Source organism: Lissotriton helveticus, chromosome 5_1 (genome assembly GCF_964261635.1).
Source record: "Lissotriton helveticus chromosome 5_1, aLisHel1.1, whole genome shotgun sequence".
In the NCBI taxonomy this organism is placed as follows: Eukaryota; Metazoa; Chordata; class Amphibia; order Caudata; family Salamandridae; genus Lissotriton; species Lissotriton helveticus.
This window is the reverse complement of record NC_136065.1, coordinates 238,278,962-238,304,425: the sequence shown is the minus strand read 5'-3', so window position 1 is coordinate 238,304,425 and position 25,464 is coordinate 238,278,962. Positions and strand designations below refer to the sequence as shown.

At 42.7% G+C, this 25,464-nt stretch overlaps 1 protein-coding gene across 2 annotated transcripts in view; it reads right to left on the bottom strand.

Moving 5' to 3' along the window:
* Nucleotides 1-1,013: 1,013 nt before the first annotated feature.
* The window catches only part of ALAD (aminolevulinate dehydratase), an 87,680-nt gene continuing 63,229 nt past the window's right edge, over nt 1,014-25,464 (bottom strand). For both annotated transcript variants that reach the window (XM_078642101.1, XM_078642102.1), the window contains 8 exons: nt 24,462-24,558; nt 23,303-23,438; nt 22,778-22,861; nt 16,070-16,158; nt 13,339-13,394; nt 6,382-6,469; nt 1,701-1,787; nt 1,014-1,190 (listed from right to left, as the gene is read on the bottom strand). In XM_078642101.1, coding sequence (XP_078498227.1) covers nt 1,029-1,190; nt 1,701-1,787; nt 6,382-6,469; nt 13,339-13,394; nt 16,070-16,158; nt 22,778-22,861; nt 23,303-23,438; nt 24,462-24,558 — 799 coding nt within the window. In that variant the 3' untranslated portion in view covers nt 1,014-1,028. The remainder of the gene's footprint in view (nt 1,191-1,700; nt 1,788-6,381; nt 6,470-13,338; nt 13,395-16,069; nt 16,159-22,777; nt 22,862-23,302; nt 23,439-24,461; nt 24,559-25,464) is intronic.

The window sequence follows — 25,464 nt, the reverse complement described above, 5'->3', positions numbered from 1 at the left end:
GTTCACTCATTAGTTGTCCTTTGCACCTATTCCTATGCCATCTTGCTCTGTCTCCAACCTTTTTGCATCCAATAACATAATAATTTGGAAGCACCCAGAGACCAGAATTTCAGCATAAGGTTCTCAGTATTAATCTTGCATTCTAGGTCAGGACCGAAGGCGAAGATTATTCATTCTCTCTTTTCCATTTTAACAACATCTCAGAACTACTATTCCCATGAACCCTAGGGAATAGGAGAAGGAAAAAAAATCACAACAGTGTGAACCAATGAACAAACAGTTTATGACTAAGCCAATCAGGAGTCCATATGCGGTTATATAGCTCCCGAGTCAAATTCCATTGTCCCCGTTTTATTTGCTGATCGCAGCCGAGTTAAGTGCCTTTCTTCTTACCTCTTTGGGTGGTTGGTTTGTCCTTGCATTAGTGCAGACTTATGTCTTTCATGAATTTATAATAATTTACAGAAGTAAGCTAGGAAATGGTACTCCTAAAAAATATTTTGAACTGCATTTTTGCACAAGCAAATTTGCATGTGTAGATTTGCTCATTCGAAAATCTGCTGAGTGTTTACAAGGTGTTTTCTTCCAACCCCTTTTTTCTCAACCCTGAAAGAAGTATTACTTCTACCCTTGACAGGAGTACATTTCCAACCTTTATCGTTATGGAATAAGATTTGAGAAGAGCTGGTGAAAAACCCTAAAACATGCAAATTAGTAGGTTTGCACAGACTCAAAAGGGCATTCCAACCCTGAAACTATTGCTTACCGCTACATCCAGTCTCAGCATGTAGATGTGTGGAGAGGTGGCAAAATACGTGAATTGCTAGTATTCAAGCCCTACTATAGTATGAGCCCTGGTATAATCAGAGAGCCTATTATCCGAGCTCTTATATAATGAGATTGCGGGCAAAATTTGTCACAGCACTAGGTGGCACCAAAGAGACAAGTGAATTTGTTTATAGGACTAAGATTTATGAAGCAACCTATCCAATGGACAAGTAGATATTTGATAGATTTCCACACTTGTGTCAGACAGATGCTAAAGACAATATTTTATTACCTGCTCTCCTGAAGCTGGTCATGGACTCCAGGACTGCCACCTTGAGGTCAAAGGCTCCTGCCTGTGCCCCATGCCACAGCATGGCATATTCCCCAGAGACGTGGTACACAGCCAATGGGTGATCGGGGTGCTGAAACGAACAAAACATAGAATCAGTGGTTCAAACAAAATAATATGCTGCCCTTACAATTTCCTTTCTCATGTGTTGATGTCATTTACAGGGCAAGATGTATGCTATAGGTTACGGGTCCTCGTAGGGCAATCTCACCCTCTCCCAGTTAGAATGGCAGGGATTAAGCTGGTCATTCATGGGAAGGTTTCTGGGGTCGACATTTGTGAGGTCTTAGACTTAGATTTTGGTGTGAAGTACGCGTGTGTGATGCTGGGAATGTAGGCAGGTATTGCACATGGTTTAATTTCATGAGGGTACTTCTGGGTCAGTCTCTCGAAGTCAACAGTAATGAGTCCTGGGAAAGCCATATCAACGGCATACATAGGGGACAAACATTTAATTATGAGTCCTTGTTCTTTGAGATGAGACCTTTGGTGTCCTTAAAGTAACCAATGATGGTCAGCAAATTATTAAGGTGTTATGCCCTCTAAGGAGTGGGAAACAGGAGTTAGAATTATCCATACTTACTCTGTCCTTTACCTCTCTGACGAGATCAAGATATGGCATTCCTGGTTTTACCATCAGCATATCGGCTCCTTCCCTCACATCACGGTCCTTCAAAAACGAAACAAGTGAATATGATAAAGTTTACACTTACCAGAAGCATTCTGCAAGTACGAGTATTCAAAAGATTACTACTTAATGTACAGAGTAAATACTGGCGTATTCCACCAAACAAATGTTAAAGCTTTTCTATTAGCTGCCCTTATGAAAGTCCATTGTTCAAAGGCTAACATTTGCCCAGTCACTGCCACGATCCAAATTAGCCAATTAAAAGTTTGTAGAAACTCTCATTACTTTTCAAACTGTCATTCACCACACCCAGGAAGGTGCTAACCAAACTACACAAGCAAGCAGTTCTACAGCTTAAGCACCTGTGGTGAGAAGGTAGAGCAGCACGTGACACTACACCTAATTTTACACTACACCCAATATTTTTATTAACAGTTTTCTGAAACACATAACATTACAAACGGTCACTAAAGAATTGTGTTGCACAAAATATAAACATAATAGCAAATAACTCTAATTTCAAGCAATTATAAGAAAATGGAGCCTTTCTGGATTCTGTATAATGAAGCATCATCCGGCAGTACCCTCTTGACCCAACGGCGCCATGGTCCGACTCCAGGTAGAGCATATTTTGAAGTATTTATTATGTACACCGTGGGCCTTGTAGATCAGTTCATCAAGTTTGGCTCAGTGGTTGATTCCATTTGTCTTTTCAGTTACTGGGGGAGACTGTATTCCATCAGTGGCGTGCTACGTCTCTTTTCGCCACCAGACAGGCCGTGGCAACTAGTGCTCTGGTTCGTCTGGCTCCCCCAAAGTTGTCCATAATGTCTAGTAGGATTATATTGGGGTCAAATTCCAACTGTCTACCCACCACATCACTCAGAATCCCATTAGCCGCCCTCCAGTAATGACGGATCACAAGGCATTCCCAGACAGTGCGGAAAAAGTTGCCAGGTGAGGAAGCGCATCTAAGACAGTTCGAGCTGGCCGCTCTCTTCCTCCACAAAGTATGTAACATTTGCCAAAGAACATTTCTTGGGGGTGGAGGGGTTACTTACCCACAGAAAGAAGCTGATCTGCGCCTTCAGGTTAGTGAAGCATGTATGGGCAGAATATATGGGTAGTGTTGGACAACATAAATAAATTGGGAAAGTGAGACCATCTTGAATAGTGCTCCACAGAGTGCCTTATCAAGTAGCTACCTTAAGTTCCCAATATTGCTGCTGGGTAAATGCTATTGTCATGCCCAGATAAAGAAAGCTGTCTTCTGCCACTAGAAGCCTGTCACAACTGCCAGTACCTCTACCCCTATAGGGACTATTGTGGATTACCTCAGGTTTGCCCTGCACCCAAAATCATCAGCACAAAAACATTAAATTTCCACGAGACAGGGAACTGTGTCCCCAGGGCGCTGGAAGTATAGCAACATATAAGCAGTGTATAGGGAGACTATCTTCCAGGCTTCCCTGCCACTGAAACCCGTGCACCCCAGCATCCACTCAAGGTGAATAGCAACAGTGCGAGTGGGTGGCGCGGATTAGTGTTGCGCTCGATCAGAAAAGAAGGGGATAGAATTCCATCAACCCAAACCTGCGCCTATAGAACATTATAGAGGGTTTCAACACAGCGAAGAAACCAGAGCCAAATGACATTTTATGAATAACTAGCAGGAGGAAAGGCCAGTTAACCATGTCAAAAGCACACTCCACGTCTGCCAGAAGTGGGACACTGTCCTTCTGAAGTTCATTTCTTCAGGCTACAGCCATGTGTAGGCAGCAGAGACAATGCCTGGTGCTCCTGCCGGCAATGAAGCAGTTTTGGTCCGGAAGAACCAAGGAGCACCTTATCCAACATGGTTGTCAAAAATTTAGGAAGTATTTTGGATTCTATGTTTAAGAGCAATATGTGGAAGTAAGAGGCACACTCCTCAGAGGGGTTTGGCAGGTTTCAGGATGGCCATTATTGTCACCCCCGAATGAGTCACCAAACAATCGCCAGTAAATGTGGTTGAGGAAAATATTTTGAAGAATTCCAGTGGAAAGCCGTTAGGGCTTGAAGTCTTGCCCGAAGGCATTGAGGTAATGGCCTGCTGTACCTCTTCCACAGTAATTAGAAGATCTAGTAAGGCTCTCTCCTCTGATTAGAGGGTATTCATCAGAAGGTCGAGTACTATTGGGTGATCCCGGGGGGGTGGGGGGGCATGGTGGGCATACAAGGCACTGTGGTATAAAACAAACTCAAAGGCTATGGGTAGTACTGCACGGATTACCTCAATGCTGGGAGTACAATGTTCAGGAACAATCCCGCAACCACTGTATGTTTGTGAGCCAATAAAATAGCTTCCCTGCCTAGTCTCCCAAACCAGCAGAGTCTAAAAGCTTTTGGCAGAGGGTTAGACAGGCTTGGTCTAGGGAACTCTTTACGGAGTCACAGGGTTGTGCTGCTTCAGGTCGTTTCAGGCGGTCAGTTTTTGGCTCAAGCCATGGTAACTCCTCTTCATAACGGGCTGCCAGGGATCCATGGGCCCTTTCCACTACAGAACTAGTTGAGTGGATCAGCCGGTAGCAACCTCTTCAAACACTCCGCAATATACGGTGTTGGGCAGTCGTCCTGCACCCCCCCCTCCGGGATGCAAACAATCCAGATATTATTCCTCCTAGATCTGCTGTCTGCATCCTCAGTCCTTACCTCCAGCTGACTAATCATGCTCTGGAGGGCTGATACAGTAGTATACAGTACAGTCAATCTTGCCATCAAGAACCTTTCTGGAGCCTTCAATGTTCTGCAAGATGGATGCGGCTGAATCAGGGGGAGTCCCTGTCTCAGGAGGTCCAGGGTCCTGGCCCTCCTGCTTGTCCATAGTGGAGGTGGGCTTAGCAAACATATTGATCTTGTGCTGTGTAGGAGGACTGGGATGCTTGTACTTGCTCCTGGTCAATGCAGGTATTCCGTTGTTGCCAAGAGACAATTGGGTGGACAAGGGAGGGGCTCCATGGGGAGGGGAAGTGAGATACAGCAAGAAGCTCAAGTGCAGGGGAACAGTTTCATGCTGGGCTCTCCCTAGAAGCAAAACCAAAGTGTGTCCCCTGCCAAGTCCCAGGGACCCCAGGACTCCAAACATGTGAAGCTTATGCCACTAGTCTCCAAAAGCAGACCTGTTCCTGCTAGGGCTTCCTCATACCCTCATCTAGTAGATAGGTGAACAGATAAGTCTCCAGGAGGGCGGAGACCCACTCCAGCCATGCAGGGAGCAAAGTCCAACCATTCTAGGGGCAGCCCAGGCCAAACTCACCGGCGGGCCCCAGGGGATGACAACCACTACAGGCCCCTCCTCCATGGCTGGTGCCCCTCCCCCCCCCCCCCCCCCCCCCCCCCCATAGCCCCAGGATGAACAGGCATACCTCCAAAACACCGACAGGGTACTCACCGCCCAATCTCACCATACCAAAATGCCAAGGCAGTCCTCCGACTTTCTGGGCTTGCTGTGGTCAAAACGGCAGCCAGGGGCCACCACCAAAAGGCGGACGCACTATTCACCACCTCTGGGGCTCGCTCTCTGCTGCCTCTGTGCTGGGAAGGCATCAATAGGTGGCCAGCATAGGCAGGCTGCTAGGCCACAGCATCACTGCAATGTAGGATTGAGGCAGCCAGGAATCCGCCACTTGCTCACCCCCGGGGAGAGTGAATGCAGGCAGCACAGTCTCTACCCTCGGGGGAAATGTGTTGGTGCTGCTGAGACAAATCTGAACTGATGGCCCAGGGCAAGCTGCTGAGCTCACAAACAAGCATCCACCATCTTCAGCTGTCAGCAACACCCAACGTAAATTTGAATTTTCAAATCTAGACACCACTGGTGATGAAAACATTAATAAATACTAGATTTGATGACAACATAAAATGTTGGATATTGTTCAACTTTCATGAGGATATTTTGTTACGAAAACTTCTCTCTTGCCAACATAGTTTGGATGCAAGGGACCAAGAAGAGGAAGCATTGCACCCTATACTTTTTTTATTGATGAATTGGAAGATACTGACCTAGTTAGTGGCTAATAGTACCATTTGAAGCACATGGTCCAATTTCAATGTCTTTCCTCCAGGCAACAATGAGAGATTATACAGGCATCACACCTAGCGCTACAGCATCTTTTATATAGTCCCCTTATAAAATAAGCTTTAATAAGGTTTCCCGACACAAACCTCAAGGCACCTGCTGGGTCAAGAGATACAAACTGTGCCAGGCACAGCGAGGATAGTTTCCCATGGCAGGGAAGTGTGGAGCCAATTGAGAGATCCAGCAACAGAAGGCAGCAATGGTAAAATTCACCAATAGACCGTAATACTCACGAGCAAAATCGCTACATATAAATTCTAATTCACTCTCTTCTGTGCTATCAAAATGGGAAATCAAATCTCTAACAGGCCACCTACTGGTACTTCCTTTTCCCACTTTCTTCCTACATTAACAGACAACCATACTGGACTGGAGGGGTTCTGCGAAACCAAGCCCCTGCTCCATGGTTGGCCTCTGAACACACACCAAATTCACAGCCACATCCAGCTGCCTAAACACCACATCAAAAGCAGCAAAAAAAGGTAAAACAGTTCCTAAGAAGTGGACCTCTGTACTCACCACAGCTCTTCTGGCAAGGCCACGAGCTCCAGGGGGCAACTGGTAGCATCGCCTGTCCCCAAAGGCAGGTTTGGAAAGAGCAGCATCTCTGCAAAATAAAAGTCTCCGTGTTATGAATATTATAGAAGGGTTTGAATGTGTTCCTGTGTAACAAGGACCAGGAACTCCAATAATGTGTGTAAAAAAACTGGGTTATTACTTGGGGTGGGACACTACCCAATTCAGGGAATAATCACACTTGACAGGGTGAACCCTCTAAGTCACTACATTAACCTGAACTTAAACCCTGGCAGCAATGCACACAGCAGAATGGCTTAAAGTAGGGCAATGTGTAATGATTTATGCCATACCAAAAAAGTTAAAGTCAAAACAACAAACAATAAAAATCTGAAACCGTATTAGAAAAATAATGTAACATTTAATAAACAAAATAACACAAAAATCCAATTAAAGGTACCGAAGGGATTACTTTTTAAAGTTCTAAGTACAAATTGCACGAAAAAGCACAAAGTGGCAACATTAATAAAGAGTTGCGGTAGACTGGGTCCTGGGTGCGGTTTGGGGCAGACCACGAAGGAGCATGGGTTGGATACACCAACTCGGTTCGTCCTTGTCAAAGATTTGATCTTCTGACTTACAGCCTGATTCATCAAAGACCCGTTTTGCGAGTCTATAATAGCGATTCATAAGGAATCGCTATTACAGACTCGCAAAACGGGATTCATTTAGGAATCACAAAAAGAATTGCGATTCCTACACATTCCTTATTTGCGATTAGCAAATTGCTAATCGCAAATAAGGAATAACTCCCCATTCATTCCTATGGGCCAAAAGGGCTATAGGAATGAATGGGGAGTATTCCTTATTTGCGATTAGCAATTTGCTAATCGCAAATAAGATAGCGATTTAAAGGGTGCCATGGGTGTCCAAAGGACACCCTGTAGCACCCCTTAAATGCAAATTGAAACAGGTGTTGCGCACACACATGTCCAAAGGACATGTGTGTGTGCAACATGCAACTTAGAAAAATGCTATTAACAGCTTTTTTCTAAGTTTTCGCTATTTACCACGAGGTTTGACCTCGCGGTAAATAGCGGGCCGAAATTGCGAATTCGCAATTTTTAAATGGATGATGAATTGCATTTAAGGAATCTCAAATAGAGATTCCTTAAATGTAATTCCTCGCAAAATAGCGAAATCGCTATTACCGATTTTTGCATTTGGGATGATGAATCCCAAATGCAAAAATAGCGCTCGCAAAGGGCCAGATTCTCAGAATCTGGCCCTTTGCGAGCGGATTTCGGCTTGATGAATCAGGCTGTTAGTCTTTTAGGTCTCAGCCAACCATAGCGATACACTTCTAAGGCCACCAGGACCTCAAGGGCCCTTAGTGACTCCCAGGGAGTCAGGCAGAGTCCAACAGCAGAGTCCACTTGTCATTGGTCAGCTGGGTACTTTCAGGAAAAGGGCACTTGCAGCAATCTTCATGAAGCCACACAAGAAGTAAGTCAACTGACTTTGAGTCCACTTTTTTGTTTTGGGTACAAAAGAGCAGATCCATTCTTTCAGGGCTCTGCTCAGGTCACAGACAGTAGGTCCAGGCCTCTCCTGATCTTCTGCAGGGCTGGAATGTGTTCTGAGGAGGGTGCTTTGAGGTGCCACATTTATGTCTGGCACCAGTTAGTGGGTTGTGGCGACACCTGGGAACGTCTTTGCCAACGGGTTACAGGTTCTCAGGGCCATCCCTACACTACCTATTTTTTAAGTAGTTCCCAGTTGCTTTATTGCAAACAGGTCCAAAATGCCAAGTGTCAGGCCATTTTCAAGATGGCAAACGTCTTCAGCTATGCTAAACTTGGGCTGTGAGGGCTGGGTTTGCATGGCTGGGGGAAGTGTACCACTGTTATCCTAATACTATACCACATCTAAAATCCAGTTTGAATCAGGCACTGTACCCAAAACAACCCTGGAGCCAGAAGTCTAGCAGGACAAATGCCAGATCCTTCAGCAACTAGACAAGGGATCCACAAGACAAGAACTGTTCATTCTTCTCAAGGGCGCCCCAAGAGTTGCATGTGGTTCAACAAATCTGTCAAGCAGGATTTAACACTGTGCTGTCAAATGGAGGCCCAGAGCCCTCACTCTACATTTTCTGCGGAGTTCAGAGGAATCATCTCTGCACATTCAGATCAACCTATTGTTTACAACTAGGAGGCATTTCACCCCTCATTCATGTCTCTTCAAGACTGAGCACAGGCTTGGAGAAGCTGGAGAGCTAATGCAAGTTAGCCTCCAGCAACTTCAAGCAGGTAGAAGGTGACTTTTTAAAATATATTTTTCCTTATTATGCATTACAAATTAGACTCCACTGTTGAATTTAATATTTAATAATAATTACAAATTGTTGCCGAATTAATTTTCTAGCTAGCCTCTTTCCCAAGTTAGCATGATTAGCACCCTGATTTTCTACAGAGAACAGCTAGGCTTGTCGATGTGAAAATTGTTTTTTGGGCCTTGTAACCCTAGGGCATGGTCACTTTGAATTCCTACTTCGCTCACTTTTAAATACCATGTACCCTACCTTGTGGGCTATAAAACTTGTAAAGTGCATTTGAAAGACAGGTTTCTATCTGTCAAAAAGGGTTAGTTTCACAGGCTGCACTGCAGGTTTCCACTGCAGCAAAGAGGCAACGCAGGTTATGTTTTAAGCCATGTTTGTATTGCCACTATAGTGGATGGCATAACAGGTGCTGCTGTCCACAAGTGGCATTTATCAGTCAGACGCTAGGTGCACTTTCTAGATCATGATCTAGGGTGTTATAGTAAAATTGAAATGTGCCAACCAGGAATATGGCAATTTGAACACATTTAAAGGGGAAGCACAGGCATCATACTACTAGTTAGCACGGGTAAAGTGCATACGGTTCTAAAGTCAGCAAAAACATAAGGTCCAGCAAAATGTGAAACATCTGGGATGACCATGCAGAAAGGTGCATTTCCTAAACCGGGCAATCAGTGAAAAGAGTAAGGGAGGGCTCCACAGGCACACATTAAATTGTCAGTCTATGGTATCACTAACACTGATATAATAGCAATGAGTAGTTTATTTTTGCTGTCCTTTGAACTGATTTTCCACAAATTCATAAACAAATAGCAGCAGCTCGAAACTGGAAATCTCAGACTGCAGCATAGAATGTAATCAGGGATGGAAGATAAATTAATGAAAAGAGAACTGGGAGGGAGGGGGATAGAGGCTTCACAATCAATAACTATTCTCCTCAATGGTTTGCCACATAACTATGCTCTAGATTATGCTCAATACCCTTCCAATTAGAAAAGAAACTGCAGGATGTAAAAACATATTTAAGGGGTTGGAAGTCGGAACGATACAAGAATGGTCACGTTACAGTAAGAATTCATTTGCAGCCTTGCTCCTCTCCCCAAATTACCTATACTGCACCGTAGTATTCATGGGAGGGGATGATAAACACACTTTGTGCATGCCCAGCAGCACATGTAAAAAATGAAAACCTATTTCTTGCAATTGTGTATCATACTTTTTTTTCTCAATAAAATCCAAAGCTCTTGGCTAATGCCCGAACTAACAAAAGAGGAGACTGGTCCTCCAGAGTTCATCACCTGACATCAGGAAGCACCAACGTGCTGCACACCTTGTTGCAAAGACTGTGTGCGCCTACTTGCAAAAACTGTGCTAAATGTGGAGCTCCATGGAAAATAGCAGATAGTCAGAGGCCAGAAAAATGAACGATCATACACCTTATCTTGTTTAGCAGGGTCAAGGAGGCTTCCAGTTGCCTTCGAAGCCACACGCCATCCAATGTCATCACAGAGTTCCAGTGTTCAATGATCAACAACCATTGCCATAGCCAATAGCTCTTGCCTTTGGGACCTTATAAGTATTTAGCTATGCAGGACATTATGAAAACGGATGTGTATGTGATCTTCATTTAAGTCAGTGCTGCATTTTATGCACATGCAGGGGAATTGTGATCTTATGCTTATAATGTTAGAGAAACACTACATGTCCCAGAAAGCAAAGTGCTGACAGCTAGGAATTATGGGCTGCATGAAAGAGTCATGCGACATGGGGCGGCTTTGGCAGCTTAGTTTGCTGTATCTTAACTATTGGAAGCTTGTATTCTCAAATGGCAGGCATTATTCCATCAAATAAAAATGGAAAGGTGTTCTCAAATAATCTCAATGTCGCTTCTAACGCACCCTCACTTCTGATTTTGAAGCAAGGGGCAGTGAGGCGGAAGCGAGGGTGAGACGGATGGATACATCGCAATCAAAGCCTCTTGTAAGCATAGCTTGCTGGGCATTGTGGGACTTGTACATCTCATTTTGCTTCAATGTTGTGGTTTTCTGCAACTTTTCCGCCCCGTGAGTTTCATTAGACCTGGAGGTAGTCGATGGTGGATAACAGAGGCAAACAAAGTCCATACAAAAAAGTTAATTTTATTTACAATTAGCTTAGCCGGTTTGCCAGTTGGCAGTATTTTGCAGCTGCACTATACTATGCCCGAGGAGCCTTCACAAGAATTGTGTTTACTTGCGCTGTATTATACCACTTGGCTCAAAATCTGCACCTGCTGCCCTCCAATTTACAATATGTTCTTCAAAAACAAAGGACATAATAATAAAAAAAGACTCTACAATTGAATTTGAAGTACTATGTAAATTGGTAAAAAAACAATCTTAGTATGTCGCAGACGCTTCTGAAAGTACATACATCTCAATGCAATAATTAAAATATACAGTTTTGTATTCGGACTCTTGGTTACTTATGACAAGTTATGGATGTGTTTTATTGTAGCTAAAATAAATTCACTGCAGCATCATGCTTCAGTCAAGTGCCCTCTGCGGGTTAATAGTACGAAATGAACCCAAGAGCAGAACTGCAAAGAATCATACAATATTGAAATGGACGTATTCATTGTACTCAATTGTATAGACATGCTAGGCAATTTTACTGAGATAGAACATAAAAAACAAACATTGACCAAGCTGTGGCTGAAAGTTAGGCAAAAGTGCTATGATGTGGCAGTGCTAGCCACATCATAGCATTTTCTTCTTGCAGGATTAGTGTGGGGGGATAGGGTAGGTAGAAGAGGGGCAAGCAACATTGGGAGGGGGCAAGCAACAAAAATAAAACAGAAACGGGGTCCGACACAAGCAAAAACAAAGGACAAGGAAAGAGGGGCACAGGGCAAGCACAAACAACAGGCAAGGAAGAATGTGGAAGGGGCACCAGCCAACCGAGATGTGGGATGGGACGTGGGACAAAAACAAATAACAGTGGAGGGGAAACGGGGCAAGCGCAAACAACAGGGTGGGAGTAGGAGACAAGCAACAACAAAGCAATTATTTTACGGACACAAAACATAAACCAGTGATGGCAATTACAGACCGGAAGCAACTAAGAGCAATTGTGTACCAGTGCAAGCGCGCAGCACATTATTGGCCGTTGAGAAGATGTCAGCCACTGCTCCAAGATGCTGAAGCGTTGTTGAGGAAAGAGACAACCCGCTAGATCAGACTGTGCCCACTCTAACCTTGAGATATTTACCTTCCACTATATTCCTTGCTACAGGTCCCATACCAGAAATGTAGCCCCAACGAGAAGAAAATGTATGTTTGTAAAGCATTTCTGCATCTGCTTCCAATACCAATTAAAGGAAAGTTCCAGCTGCAATACCAATCCTTGCACAAAATAACCCAGGCAACCAGCAGCCCATTTCGCAAAGCATCACGTGTATACTGGGGCTCCTCGGCAACTTAAAGAATCATGACTGAGTTTCTTTCCAACTAAAAGGAAACAATAAAGTAGCTGCCGCCCTTGTGCACCGTCAACTTAATTCAGCTGATCGCTTCCGAGGCTTCATGTAAAAACACACATCGATCCGTGTGAGCGAGCCTTCACGTATCAATATAAATAAGGGGAGAGGGATGAGCAGTGCTGGGTGGGCTGCATGGGGAGAAAAGATCACGACAAGTAGGTGAGAGGAAAGGGAGCGAGCGTTCACAAATGTGAAGAGCTGCCCAAATAAAAAATAATAATCCTGAGCCGAAAGTAAAATAGGACATGTGGAACAGGACAAGTCCTGAGAGCGATCCATGAGAGTCAACAATTGAGAAAAAAGGTGGGACAAGCAGAAACCATTATACAATTAGAAGCAACGTTTTATAAAGGACACGGACAAAAGCCGATCAGAAGCTAGAGGCGGGCTGTAAGCCCACAGAGTGAATATAGTATGTCGAGAGACAGCGCATGTGCTGCCTAGGCTCGACCTAAAAAAACAAGTGTTTTGTAAGCAAGGAATAGTTATGTCTGATGAGGCTTGTTGCAACTTATGGCTGTGATTCTAGAAATGTGGTTGTTTGTCTTACAAATTTCAAAAAGAATCATTGAGTTTCACAACATCACCACCTGCTATTTACACACTACAGGAGAACTGGATACTACATATAAATATATTTTTTACCTAATTTGCAATACTATGTACAAGTTTAAGTAACAGAAATAAGAGAATTACAGTTGTGCACTACCCCAAAAGATTTTCAATCTTTTCAGCTTTAGTTCTTTGAATTGAGAGAGTCAGCCCTTGGTCTGAACACACTCTTTCTGATCTTTCAAGTATTTGCTGGTGTTGCAGAAGAATTCACAGTACTCTGCAGAGAGCCCATGCCTACCAAAGTTATCCTTTCAAATTAGTAATACAACCCGAGGTGCAGAGGAATGCCATGCAATCACTTCATCAGTACTCTGCCCAAAGTAAAACTGCCAATTACAACGGGCTTCAATTTTACACATCCTCTGCACTACCAAAGTATTAGATCACACCCTCTATTCTCTCAACAGTTTTAAAGATGGGCTTATTCCTTACTTTCTAATATTTGTAGGTAAAATAGTCACACCTGAAAAACTAAACTCACCTGAATGGTCCATAGAAACAGGAGGCGAACTTGGCACTGTAGCTCATGACTGAAACCTGCATAATGAGGAAAAATGTTGATTAAGATGCACGAAGATATTTCAGATTGTTGATATTTAATCAAATCGAGGTGCTCCATTCTTTTACGGCTGTTTGTGTTGTGGAGATGAGCCGACAAGGGAAAACCATCTGGCAATTTTCCATCCCAGAGACCTAATATATCTGCTAAGTGTAGCTTGTTTTTATCCTCCCCATTGTGCAATTTCTCTCTGCAGTGATTATTCATGTAGGTTCCTTGCAGAGTGCTATGCAGAAAGACCGCCAGGCATGACTGACTAGTACAGTCATGAGATCTTGACCTATTTCCCCTTCAGTTTTCCCCTCAGGATGGGCATCTCTGGCAGCCATGCGAACAGCAGAAAGGCTGGCGATGTTTTCTAGTGAAATCTTCCCTATTTAGGACTGGATAAGACCAAGGACAGAAACACTGCTTCTCTGCCCAGAACTATCACTATCACCCGTCCCCTTCTTTCTCCCCCCTTGAGTTTTCTTCTATTTGGCCAAAATAACTGTGCCTCCATAGTGTGGGCATCGTATTGCTCCAGGGTGGAGTTTACAGTTTACTGATGACGTAAGGGTTCTTCCAATTGCTGTAATCCAATAGCTTGTGGATGGAAGCCACAGATTGATTTATTGTAGGTTTAACAGACCCTCCTTGGTTTGGGCCTCCTATAGCTCCCGGATTGGACTTCAACTTTCTCGGGGGAGCATCTTCTTTCTCCTGCCCTGTAAACTCTGGAACTTGACCCCTTAAGGAATAACAATCTTTAAAGCACACTGAGCATTCATATCAGAAACATACCATTTCCTTGCAGCTTTTTCCACACTTACCATTTCCCTGTTTTGTGGGTGAGGTTTTTTTTTCCACTGTCACCATCTCATCATGAATTACCTTTGCTTCTTTTTTAATAAATAACCAATTCTCTTATTTTGTTTTTAATAATGGTTCCTTTACCAAAGCCTATGGGTTAAAGGTAAGGAACTATTGGTAAGTACAAGGGGTAAAAGGCAAGATGGTAAGGGTAAAGGTAATTTGTTAAAAGTAAGGGCCAAGGGTGAGGGGATGAGTTACTAAGAATAAGGGATTATGGATGAGGGGTGAAGTGTAAGGGATTAAAAGGTTACAGTAAGGGCTATGGGAGATATTACCCGCCTAAACCCCTTATATATATACCCCTAACCCCTAAATGTTATCCCTTACCCATAAACCACTACCATTAACTCAACAATTACCTTTAAATCCTTATCCATACAGTCATCCCTTTCCCTTACCCCATGTACCCTTACTCTTTGCCCTTCCCCGCTACTCTTACCCCTTATCCTTAACTTATTACCATTTTATCCTTACCCAGTTCGCTTAAACTCTTAGCCATACTCCCTTGCCAGCAGCCATGGGGAAAGGCAGGTCATGTCAAAGAGCATAATTAAAGCAGCTGTTTAAAGAACGAAAAAGAAACATTGCTTTTCTTTCTTCTGCTCTGTTTTTCTAGCTCTACGGTGACAAGCAGAAAGGAGATATTAATGGAAACATGTTTTTTTTTTTGCAATACTTAGGTAATCATTGACAAGTTAGAATCTTTCTGCACATTTCTACACATTCAGAGCTATTGTGCTTTTTTATAAAAATGTGAATTGTATTAAACTGATTCCAACATCTTATTGCAAGAAATATCGAACAGCATTTTTGCTGTGTTTCATTTTGCAATAAAGATTACATTTTTTATTTTCATTTTTGCAAACATGCTCTCTTTCACATAAAATAGCTACACACCAAGGACTGAAGTAGGTTGTGGGAAAGGAAATGGTGTGACTATGCATTATAAAGAATAAAGTACCCCTGGAAGGAAATTACAAGTAACCTCAGAGTACCATAACCATATAAAGGATCTCCTGCTTCCGGCCTTGTTCCTCTATATGGTCATGGAACTCCTCAGTGACTTATAATGTATGGCAGGGGATACTTTATCCCACATATATTTATAGTGTATGGTTATATTATTTCAATATATACATTATATAATTTATATAGGGAAATTATAAGATGTTCAACAATGAAGCTGTAGTCCAATGAGGATAATGGCATGACCGTGAAATGGATACAAACTAATGGTATGTTCCCTTCATATCACCAACAAACACATAGGCTCTACTGAAATGTGACACAGATCACCTCAAATAGCTATCATTTGTATATCTGCCAGCAAAGCTATCCCGCACATTGACTCTTGCATGCTACTTCACATACAAAACAATGCTAAACACTAGTGAGAAAGATTTCGGAGCACACTCACTGGCTATAAAGCAAGGCACGAGATCTACATTTTAGATGACTCCACTTTTCTTTATCCATGCCCTGAAGGATAAAGTGCTACCTAGTAGCCCAAACAGAGTGCTCTTGGGGGCCCCAATAAGAAATATGGAAAGTGTCAAATTCAACAATATAATATCTGCACAGTGATTTTTAGGACACATTTCCCAGCACCCTTTAGAAAGTCACAGATTATTCCTAGGTAAAGACTTGAGAACATAAACTCTACTTAATCTATGGCATATGTCCTTATCTCTCCTGCACACCTTGAAGTGTTTTACTCTTTCTGCTTAGCAAACGTCTCAATCGCGTGCTGAAATTTATTTTAACAAATGCAAAGTCTCGCACTATACCAGTCACTCACCTTGTTTCCCAAGTCGTTGGAAAGTAGAGCATTTTTTATGGCCCCAATACGTCCATCCATCATGTCAGAGGGAGCCACAATATGGCAACCTGTAAATGATGGAAAATAAAGCACAATTCTATGGGAAGCCATAATCAATGTAGCAAAGCACACAATAACTCTATATTCACAGGCAAGGTATCTCAATGGTAAAATGCTACACGTTCAAGCCAATGACAACAGAGGCAGAGGGAAAAAATAACCACAATTTCTTGAACACATCTGAAAGACTGGTAATTACAATGGGTGCACTACACAGATTAGCTTTATCATTACAAAAGGGACAGCATATTGAAATTAGTATTGGTAACATCTATCTGATAGATCATCTGCCTTCTGAAAGTACATAAGAAAAGCCAGAGGTTGTTCAGGCTTAGTGGCCATAATGAGGAGAAGCTTGCACCCCAACAGAACAGCAAGCTTGGGATCAAGGACTGGGCGTACTCAGGCAGCCTATCATACGTTTGAGGTTAAAGGAGCTTTAACCCCAATTTCAATTATGTGCTGTGCTCTATAAGTGTCATTTTCCCTATTACTTCCCTTATTACAGGTGCTAGTAGGTTACCCATTTAGATGGGTCTGAAAAGAGTATTCCTTACTTTTTGAAAAGCATCGTATGTCCATCTTAGGAACTGATGTGGATATTTCTAAGCTTATATGACCTCCATTTAACCTTATGCAAGGACTGGTGATATGATTTTTATGTCTTGGAAAATAACACATTAACTGTACACATAATGTACAAATGAAGAGCTGATGGTATGCAAACATGGCGCGCTTCTAAACATTTCGAAATAGCAGCAAGGTCGTATTTGATCTCATCCTAAACTAAGTCGTTATAGGTTCTCATATTAGTCTATTGTCTTCCAGGTACCTTTTGCATGTCTTTACCTAGCAGAAACAAAACGGTGTAGCTACAATACAATAAACAAAAAAATTCAGAAGTACTTAACAGCTGTTGCCCACATTTGGCCTCTGCTCCTATAGCATACTTGAACATCCTCCTTTTGAGAGATATTATGGTGTTTATATGATTCTGATAGAGCAGGAAAAGTACTGCTGTATACCTAAACGATAACCTGAATCTGTACTGTAACCCAAGTAGTAGTGCTTTGAGAAAGGCTGCACTCGTCCTGGGTTGCTAAGTCAAGCAGGTAGGCTCATTGAATTGAGTCAGATAACATACTTCAACTTTGAGCCAGCTCCTCTGTGTTCTATTATGTTTTACCCACTTTAAATTTGTAAATCTGTAACAGTTTGCTGGTACCAAAGAATAAACTGCTTCCAGTAACTTTAGTCCCACTGAATCTTCCCTTAAGGGAAACTGAAAGGCTATAAACATTGAGAGCAGAGCAGCCTGGTATACTTTTGCATCCAGGACTGCCACTGTGTTAAGATCAATGCTTATGGTGGTTTCTTGCAGAAGTTTACCCAGCCTTTAAGTTTATCTCATTAGAGCCAACAAAATGTAACACATTTGGGTCTGTTGATGTGCACACTATTACACTATGTCGCGGAAGGAATAGAATAGCTTGTCATCTATTACTACAGGATCTATGTTTTTTTAACTGCTGTTTAATACAAGAGGGAGTCTGGTCTGTGATCAAGCTGTGTCTGTAAAATTCTGTAACTCTTCACTTTCAATGCAGTAAATAAGTAACACACTTCAATTCCTTACTCATCTAGTCTCCTTCATGTTTTGGTCTGCAACTCAATATTGGGGTGCTCTTAGTGCCAAAACCCTGTGGGCATATGAGTGCTGTAAGAATAGCAGCATCAGTGTCAGAGTCTGGCATTAATTATGCAAAATAAAAGAGGAAGGACACTTCCAGTTTCAGAACCAGCCACAGAGCTCTTTATTATTTTACACAATGAAGTAGAGAATACCTATTTGTAAATTATCATCCACGACAAATAAAACAATAGATCGCTGAATCCTATTCTGGCCTAGCACGGACTGTATTTTTCAGATATAAAGTTTAGAGACGGACATAAAACTGATTCATCACATTTGCAGGTGGATGTTGAGAAGCGTGCACCTCTGCCTCAAGGCAACCATATTGGATTTCTGATTTGTGTCTCAGCGCACACAAAAATCATGTGTGTGCACGGATGGCTCCCTGTGACACAGAATGACCCCGGAGCTATGCTCTATGCTCTGGAAGAGCACAATATGTGCACCTTCCTGCACTGAGCATGACAAAAACAAAAAAACTGCAGAGGAATGACAGTGATGGACAAGAGATTATAGTGACAGGGCAAGATGTTTCACATGTCGTCTATCAAGGAGAAGTAAGGGGTGTGGGTATTTGAGGAGGGAGAGGGAGAGATTTTGAGAGATTCTTATCTATGAGCAGTAGAATGTATGTGGTGTTTTCCCACTTTATATGCCTGCGGCCACCCAGGAGTCTATTTTGATTTTCTACCCTGGAGAAGTACACAAGATGGAGAGTGGAGAGAGCCCAGACAGCAGAGCATTACTGAGATTATTAATAGTGGACAAGACGGAAGGGCAACGATTATAGGAGGGGAAGGGTCCCTTTGAAGTTTAGGGCAACCTATGCCAAGTCCAGTTTCTAGAAGTGGTATTAAAACACTTAAGAGATATTTCAGATTTAATCACAGGCACACAGGAGTATGCGAAGAAGGCAAATCAGAAACAGATGCTTCAAAACAATTCTTGCATCATGTATGGATTAGAGATTCACATTATTTGTGTTAGCCAGAAGCAAAACGGAATAGATGTCAATGCACTCAATTACAATCAGTTAACTAAGTCAGTTCATAAATATATGAATCTATACTGCTCACCAATTGATATTGGAACATTTGAATGTTGAGAGCTCGACTGAAGACAACCGGGCAACAGCAGTCTATATGAACTGGTATAGGCCCGATGCTCTCAATATTTTAATGTCCTAATAAAAACCTCTGCCTTTCTCTTTCCCTTGCCTTTCCAAAATACATGTAGTGGGCAGGAGAAAGCGAAAGGCAGAGGCTGTGCTGCAAGGCACATTGGAGCCTTCCCCCTTCATAGCTCAGAGTCACTGGAGCCTCTGGAGGAGGAAGGGGTATTACTGCTCAGCTCCTGGAACTCTCTGGCTCAGCTGTGCGAAAAAAGAAGTTTAGGCAAACTGGGAAGAACCAAGGGCTGACTTCAGCCCCCTTTCTAATCTCTTGCTGGGAATGTTCAACAGTTGACAGCCGTGTCCCTGTGAGTGGCTGTTAGATGTTGAAGATTCACAGCAACAGCTGTGAATCAAATGTGCCAGAGCTTCAGGGATTTCAAGTACCTCGAGCTCCGATGCACTTGTTATCATAAATTAGGAAATTCTGCCCTCTAGGGGTCGATTATTCTAATAGCCTTATAGCCCAACACAGCTGGGCTAAATCAGCCAATAAAGGCCTGCTCCTTTGTTAAAAACCTTCGCCTTCAGCTATGGTCTTTAACTGTGGAGCGGGACTTTAATGCTGGAAGAGTGGGCCTTTAATGGCTGGAATAGCCTGCTATGGCGGGCTACATAATAATCCACTTTAGAACGCTGGAATATTGAGAGCTCCATTGAAGACAATAAAGTGACTCAGGGTGAATAATGGCTGCAATAGGTATTCTTCCCAACATTGGAATGGTTCTCTTTACATTTCTCCATTTATTTCAGAACATTCTACCCTTGGTGCATGAAATGTTTTAATAGCATTACAGCCCTTCTGCCATGGGTTATACCAGTTGATAAAAGGCCATTGTGCTCACCCTTTGACAACTGATATAAGCCTTGACTGTGGGCTATAATGTTACAGTAAAGACATGGATGGAGCACCATCCTGAGAGACACAGGGACATGAACCGACAAGGAGGTAGAGAAAAGGATGGAGTGCAAGATAGACATGAAGAAGACGACGGAGAGAAAATGGTAGAGAAACTACTTTCCAAGAACTGGGTTTCATGTATGATTTACCATAAATACTTGCATAGAGCACTACTACAGTTGAACTAACACCTATGTATCAGTTTAAAAGGTTGGCCAGGTTTTGATATCAACTGCAATGAGCTCCAAAGTTGAAACTGTTTGTCATCGCTTCTTCCAAGCCCAGATTTAATATAGCATAAGATATCTTCTTAAGAAAGCTAGATGACGAGATGCCAAAATGCACTTTGCTTGGCACCCCACAAAATTGATTTAAAGGATTAATTAATTTTTAAACTAGAGTGCCTTCTAACCTTAGTAAATATTTCGGAAATACGTGGCGGGGATTAAAATCCCACATTTTAGGAATATCAAACTGCAGGTGTCGCCTTTTGGACATGTAATCTGTTCAGATGGCAAGCAGTGATTATCTCCAGTCTCAGTCCTATGGTGATTCTCCAGAGAGCAGCCAATTCGGCTCTTTAGTGCTATGTCACAACCACTGAAGGTCTAAGCAACACAAATATAGAATGGTCACTGAGCCATCATAATATCTGCCAGAGACAAAGTTAGACTCTGGAGAAACATCTGAATTGAAAACAAGCATTGGCGTAGCTAAAAGGTCTCGCCTTTTGGACCTTTTAAGTCTGTAGCCATGCAGCATATTACGTTGGGTGCTGTGTCGTGTCAATCACTATTCTATGACTCTGAATAGGAAATTTGCCCCTGTAAGTGTATTTAAGTGTACACTCAAGTTTAACTTAAATGTGTAAACTGTTTTACAAATTAGGTTCTACATTTCACAATCAATGTTAACATACTTGTATAGATAGTGGTCAAATTTCTGCCACATTAAAGAATGGGTGGCTCCCAACTGATAATACCTTAAGACCAACAACAGTTCTCCATTCATAAAAACAGGTTCAAAGGAGAAAACCATCAACACAGAGCCAACAATAATCACAAAAATCACCCTATTAATGTGAGCTTCGTCTGATAACCATTATTTTAGGAGTTGCTTTTTTTTACACTTCTGAAGTTGGAATAAGGGCAAAGTTTATTTTGGGGGGGAGGTTTGCTTTGTACAAATTTTCTGAAGAACGTTGCAGAGAGACAGAATAGGTTTTCCACATCACCTTAGACCACTTCATACGAAAGGGGACAGTATTCCATTGCTACTTAGCGAATAAGAGGCAATGCTGCGGCTGGCATTTGTATAGCGTTCCCCATCTTCGCGATGGCATCATAGCAATATATCTGTCTGGGCGCCTTTTCGAACAGACCTTGGAGTACTACTAGACGACTGTGTAGGTTTCCTGGTCCTGGGTTGATCAATCCAGAAATACTAACAGAATAGATTAAATTGTGATGAGGGAAACGCATGATTCAGAGTACAACATTCTAAAACCTCTGGCTACAAACATTTTTAAACACCTGTGGTTTTACAGAGCAAGTTTTACTCACACTGAGCCAATTCGAAAGTACTCACATGACTGAACCGAGGCACAGGGAGACCGCAGTTGTTACATTTGTAATAGAAAACAAGACAAAAGGAAAAAAAAAGCGTAAGAAAAGTGAAGAACCAGCAAGAAAGAGAAAGCGAGCGCATTCTATTTGAGGGCTTTGGCTTCCCTTACGGGAGCCTAAGTCTTCGTCCCTTCAGATACACCCACGAGATGTTCTGCTGCTTGTTGTATACAGTGCCATCTCGCTACAGTAGAGCCGGCCCCTGAACAGTGTAGCCTTCTGAACAATTGAGCTGGCTTTGCAACAATGCTGTTTTGGGAGCGGTGGCTACTTTGATTCACAGTTTTCTTTTCCAGAAACTCCTATTGCAGTTATGCTTAACATCAGACCCCATATAGGGGCGGGGGAACATATGTAGTTAACTGGGGATACCCATGACAGACGTTAGCAGGGCCAACACCATCGAAAACCAGAAAAGAGACTACGGTGGTTGAAAACTGCTGTCAGAAGGGACACGAAAAGCTGATGTGATGTGAGGCGGATATCGAACAAGACAAAAGGAAAAGAAAAGCGGGAGAAAAGTGAAGAACCCGCAAGAAAGTGAAAGCGAGCGGCAGCAGGCAAATGTAAACAAGCGTGGGTAGCCACGCTAATTGAAAAAAGATGGCCACTGCTCGCTCCCGTAAGGTGGATGCCGGCACAAGCACGAGTGCTTGAAAAGTGAAGACCAATTTCTAAAGGTCATCTCCTAGAGCAGAGCATGCGCGCTGTGCTAGGCTCGACCTAAAAATTAAGCACAGACAAGAAACATGAAGAGGGCATTAAATCCAGGTGAAATTTGGTTCTTGCAAGATTACAGGTAAAGCATCAGACAACACCCACAGTTTGAAACAATGCACATCAAAACATGTAATGCATGTCTATCTACAGTGGACGAGCTGTAACAGCTAAAATATTAATACATATATACACATACACATACATATACATATACATATATACATATATACATACATATACACATACATATACATATACATATATACATACATCTACACATATATATATATATATATATACACACACACACATACATATATATATATATATATATATATATATATTATATATATATACACACATACACACATACACACACACACATACATACATACACACACACCAAGTAGTATTTGCAACAAGTACTACTAAAATTCGGGAAAAAATGGAAATCACAGAACAATACAACAGAAAAAGAGGAGCTAATAGTGCAGTCTTCATCAGCAGGTGGACTCACCTGCCCTAGCATACGCCAGTGCCACCTCTGCAAGCCTCTGGCAGCTGGCCTCATTCTGGATCGTCCCATCCTCCCGGAGAATACCTACAAAACACATACAGAGAATCCTGACCACGTGTTATACCAACCTCAAAAACTGCAATAGCTGCCTTGAGCTGACTGAGTTTGTGAGTGAGAGTCAGTGTCTCTGTGAAAGTCACACAGAGGTCTTTGAGGATGACAGGCCGGCCAGGGCGCCAGTCATCAAGGGCACCAGTCTGCCCGGGCGAAAGCCATGGTGCCAGTCACCTTTGTGTGGAGGTTAGTGTGTTGGTGTGAGTGGGGTTGGAATCAGCCTATGTAAGAGTGGGGTTTGTTCTGCTTATGTGCGAGTGGGGTTTGAATCTGCCTGTGTGTGAGTGGATTGGTTGTTTCCTGTTTTGCACTGTGTAGGTGAGAATCTTTCCGTGTTGCAGTGTGAGTGCGAGGGTAAGCATTTAACCATGTTGCAGTGTGACACCTGAAGCAATGATGCCTAGCACTCACCACAGTGTCCATGGGATGTGTAGGGGCACAGGCAGACATCACAAGCCACCAGGAGGTCAGGGAATGTTGAACGGATCTTCCGGACAGCTTGGATTGCTGGCGTGTCTTCAGAGTCAGCAGCAGAACCCCGATCATCCTAGAAACAGATATAAAAACAACTGTTATTGGACAAGGAAGGAAGCAAACAGTGAAGTTAACAGAATGGCGGCACGTAGGGAAAGGGAAGCTAGCAGCTGGAGGAGAGGGCAAAGCATAGCTACAGGCCAGGAAAAGTAGATAAAAGGTTAGCCTTTGCTCCTCAATACATGCGGCAAGGAAGGTAAAGTTGAAAAACGTGTAGTGTGATCTCTGATCAAAAAAAGGTTAAACATTTTTGAGGAAGTGATTCAGGGATTGTAGATAATCACTGGTTAACTATTTGCTTATTCTAGAAGACGGGGAAGTTCAGCATCCAGTAGCGAGCGTGCATAGTGAAGAACGTCTATATGTAGGCCTCCCTCCAGGCTGTTACTGGGATGTCGGACTCTGGTGTGTAGTGTACTTAAACACCCTATAATCCAGCCCTTAGCTTTTCCTATAAGTCGTAAATTTTCACTTAAGCCTGATTTATTTAACTAAAGTGAACCATGACTACAACTCACAGGAGGCTGTCTGTGAAATGAAAGTCCACAACTGCAACATGGGGTTCCCCAGTGACAAGGAGCCAGCATGTACACCTACACCAGGCACAAGTCATCCTTATATGTTTCGGTGCCAAAATATATGACCTTTTCCAGGAAGCTGTGAGATATCCAGGCCTCGACGCAAAAGGGACCCAAAGTCCAATATGACCTTCACACCTTCAAATGCAAGACTATTGCTCAGGGGAAAAATAAACTACGACAGGGACTGTCCTATCTAATTTCCTAACATATATCAACAAGATATCTAGAATAGCACATTTTGGTAGAGCTTAAGCAGCGAGATGTGAGGCACTCCTGTGCTGTAAAGCTCCATGACAAAGCAGTTCAGATCAATTATTGAAGCCCTGCACTTTGGAAAGTTCAAAATGTTGCATGGGTACAACTAGATGCTATTTGATTTGTACCCTTCTGTGTACACAAATATCTACTTTAGGAGCCAAACCCAGACAGCAAGAGCTCCATTTTATCTGGCTGACCTTCGTCAGTTTGCTCGGCACTCCAAAAATCAGGACGCACTTCAGGCCATCGTGCACAAGGGGACGCAACCTCTCTTCCAGCTTGTTGACACCATACCTGTGGAAAAATTAAAGAAATGCCTTGAAAAGTAGGTTTTTGACAGAAAAACCACCAAGAGCCATGTGTTGCCTCGTACAGCTTTAAACTGCAAGAGGTAACTCATGTTGTTCCCTGTCTGACCTCTTACAATGTACAGTTCTCAACTGGTGCAGTACTGTGGTTTGTAAGAAAGCGGCGTTCCTCACGTAGCACAAACCTGTCTGCTGAGTAATGGCAAGCCCAACATGAATGGTGCTTAGGGGTGACTAACACAATACAATAACTTCTACATTTGAATAACACTATTAAATTACACATGTAAATATGCATGTTTCAAATATTCATATTTTTCTCGGCACCGGTATATTAAGTGATTTGATCAGAAGTGATGATGCTGGTTTTAAATTCGGCACCTTAGCCACTGAACCACATCTCTCGACTTTTGGCACAAATATTTGTATTAAAAATGGATGGAATGAGGCGCATCAGAATAATTTTAGGAAATTGTTCTGGTTTGTTCTGGCATGTGGTTTGTTTTCGTGGAAGGAGACTAGGAGCTGGACGAATGCAGTTGTGGCTCTTCATAAGTGGTCATCCTTGGAGAATTACATAGGGAAATGTCCTGTTGCAGGGCAAAATCCAAGAGCCAGCCAAACAATGTGTAACCCCCAGAACCAGTCTACGAGGATCTGGGTCCTTTCCTCCCTTTCTGAAACAACAAGGTACAGACCAACCTGCAAGAATCCGCACATTAGGCTGTAACTCCAATAATGTGGTAAGGAGACTCCAATACCAAGAACCACATTGGTAAAGGGGCAGGGAGAGCTTGGAGCAGACAGGGACGAGCAGACTGATTTTGACAACCAGCACAGTCCAATGCCTAAGAACGAGTAGAAAGATTATGTCTGAGAACCAACATGTGAG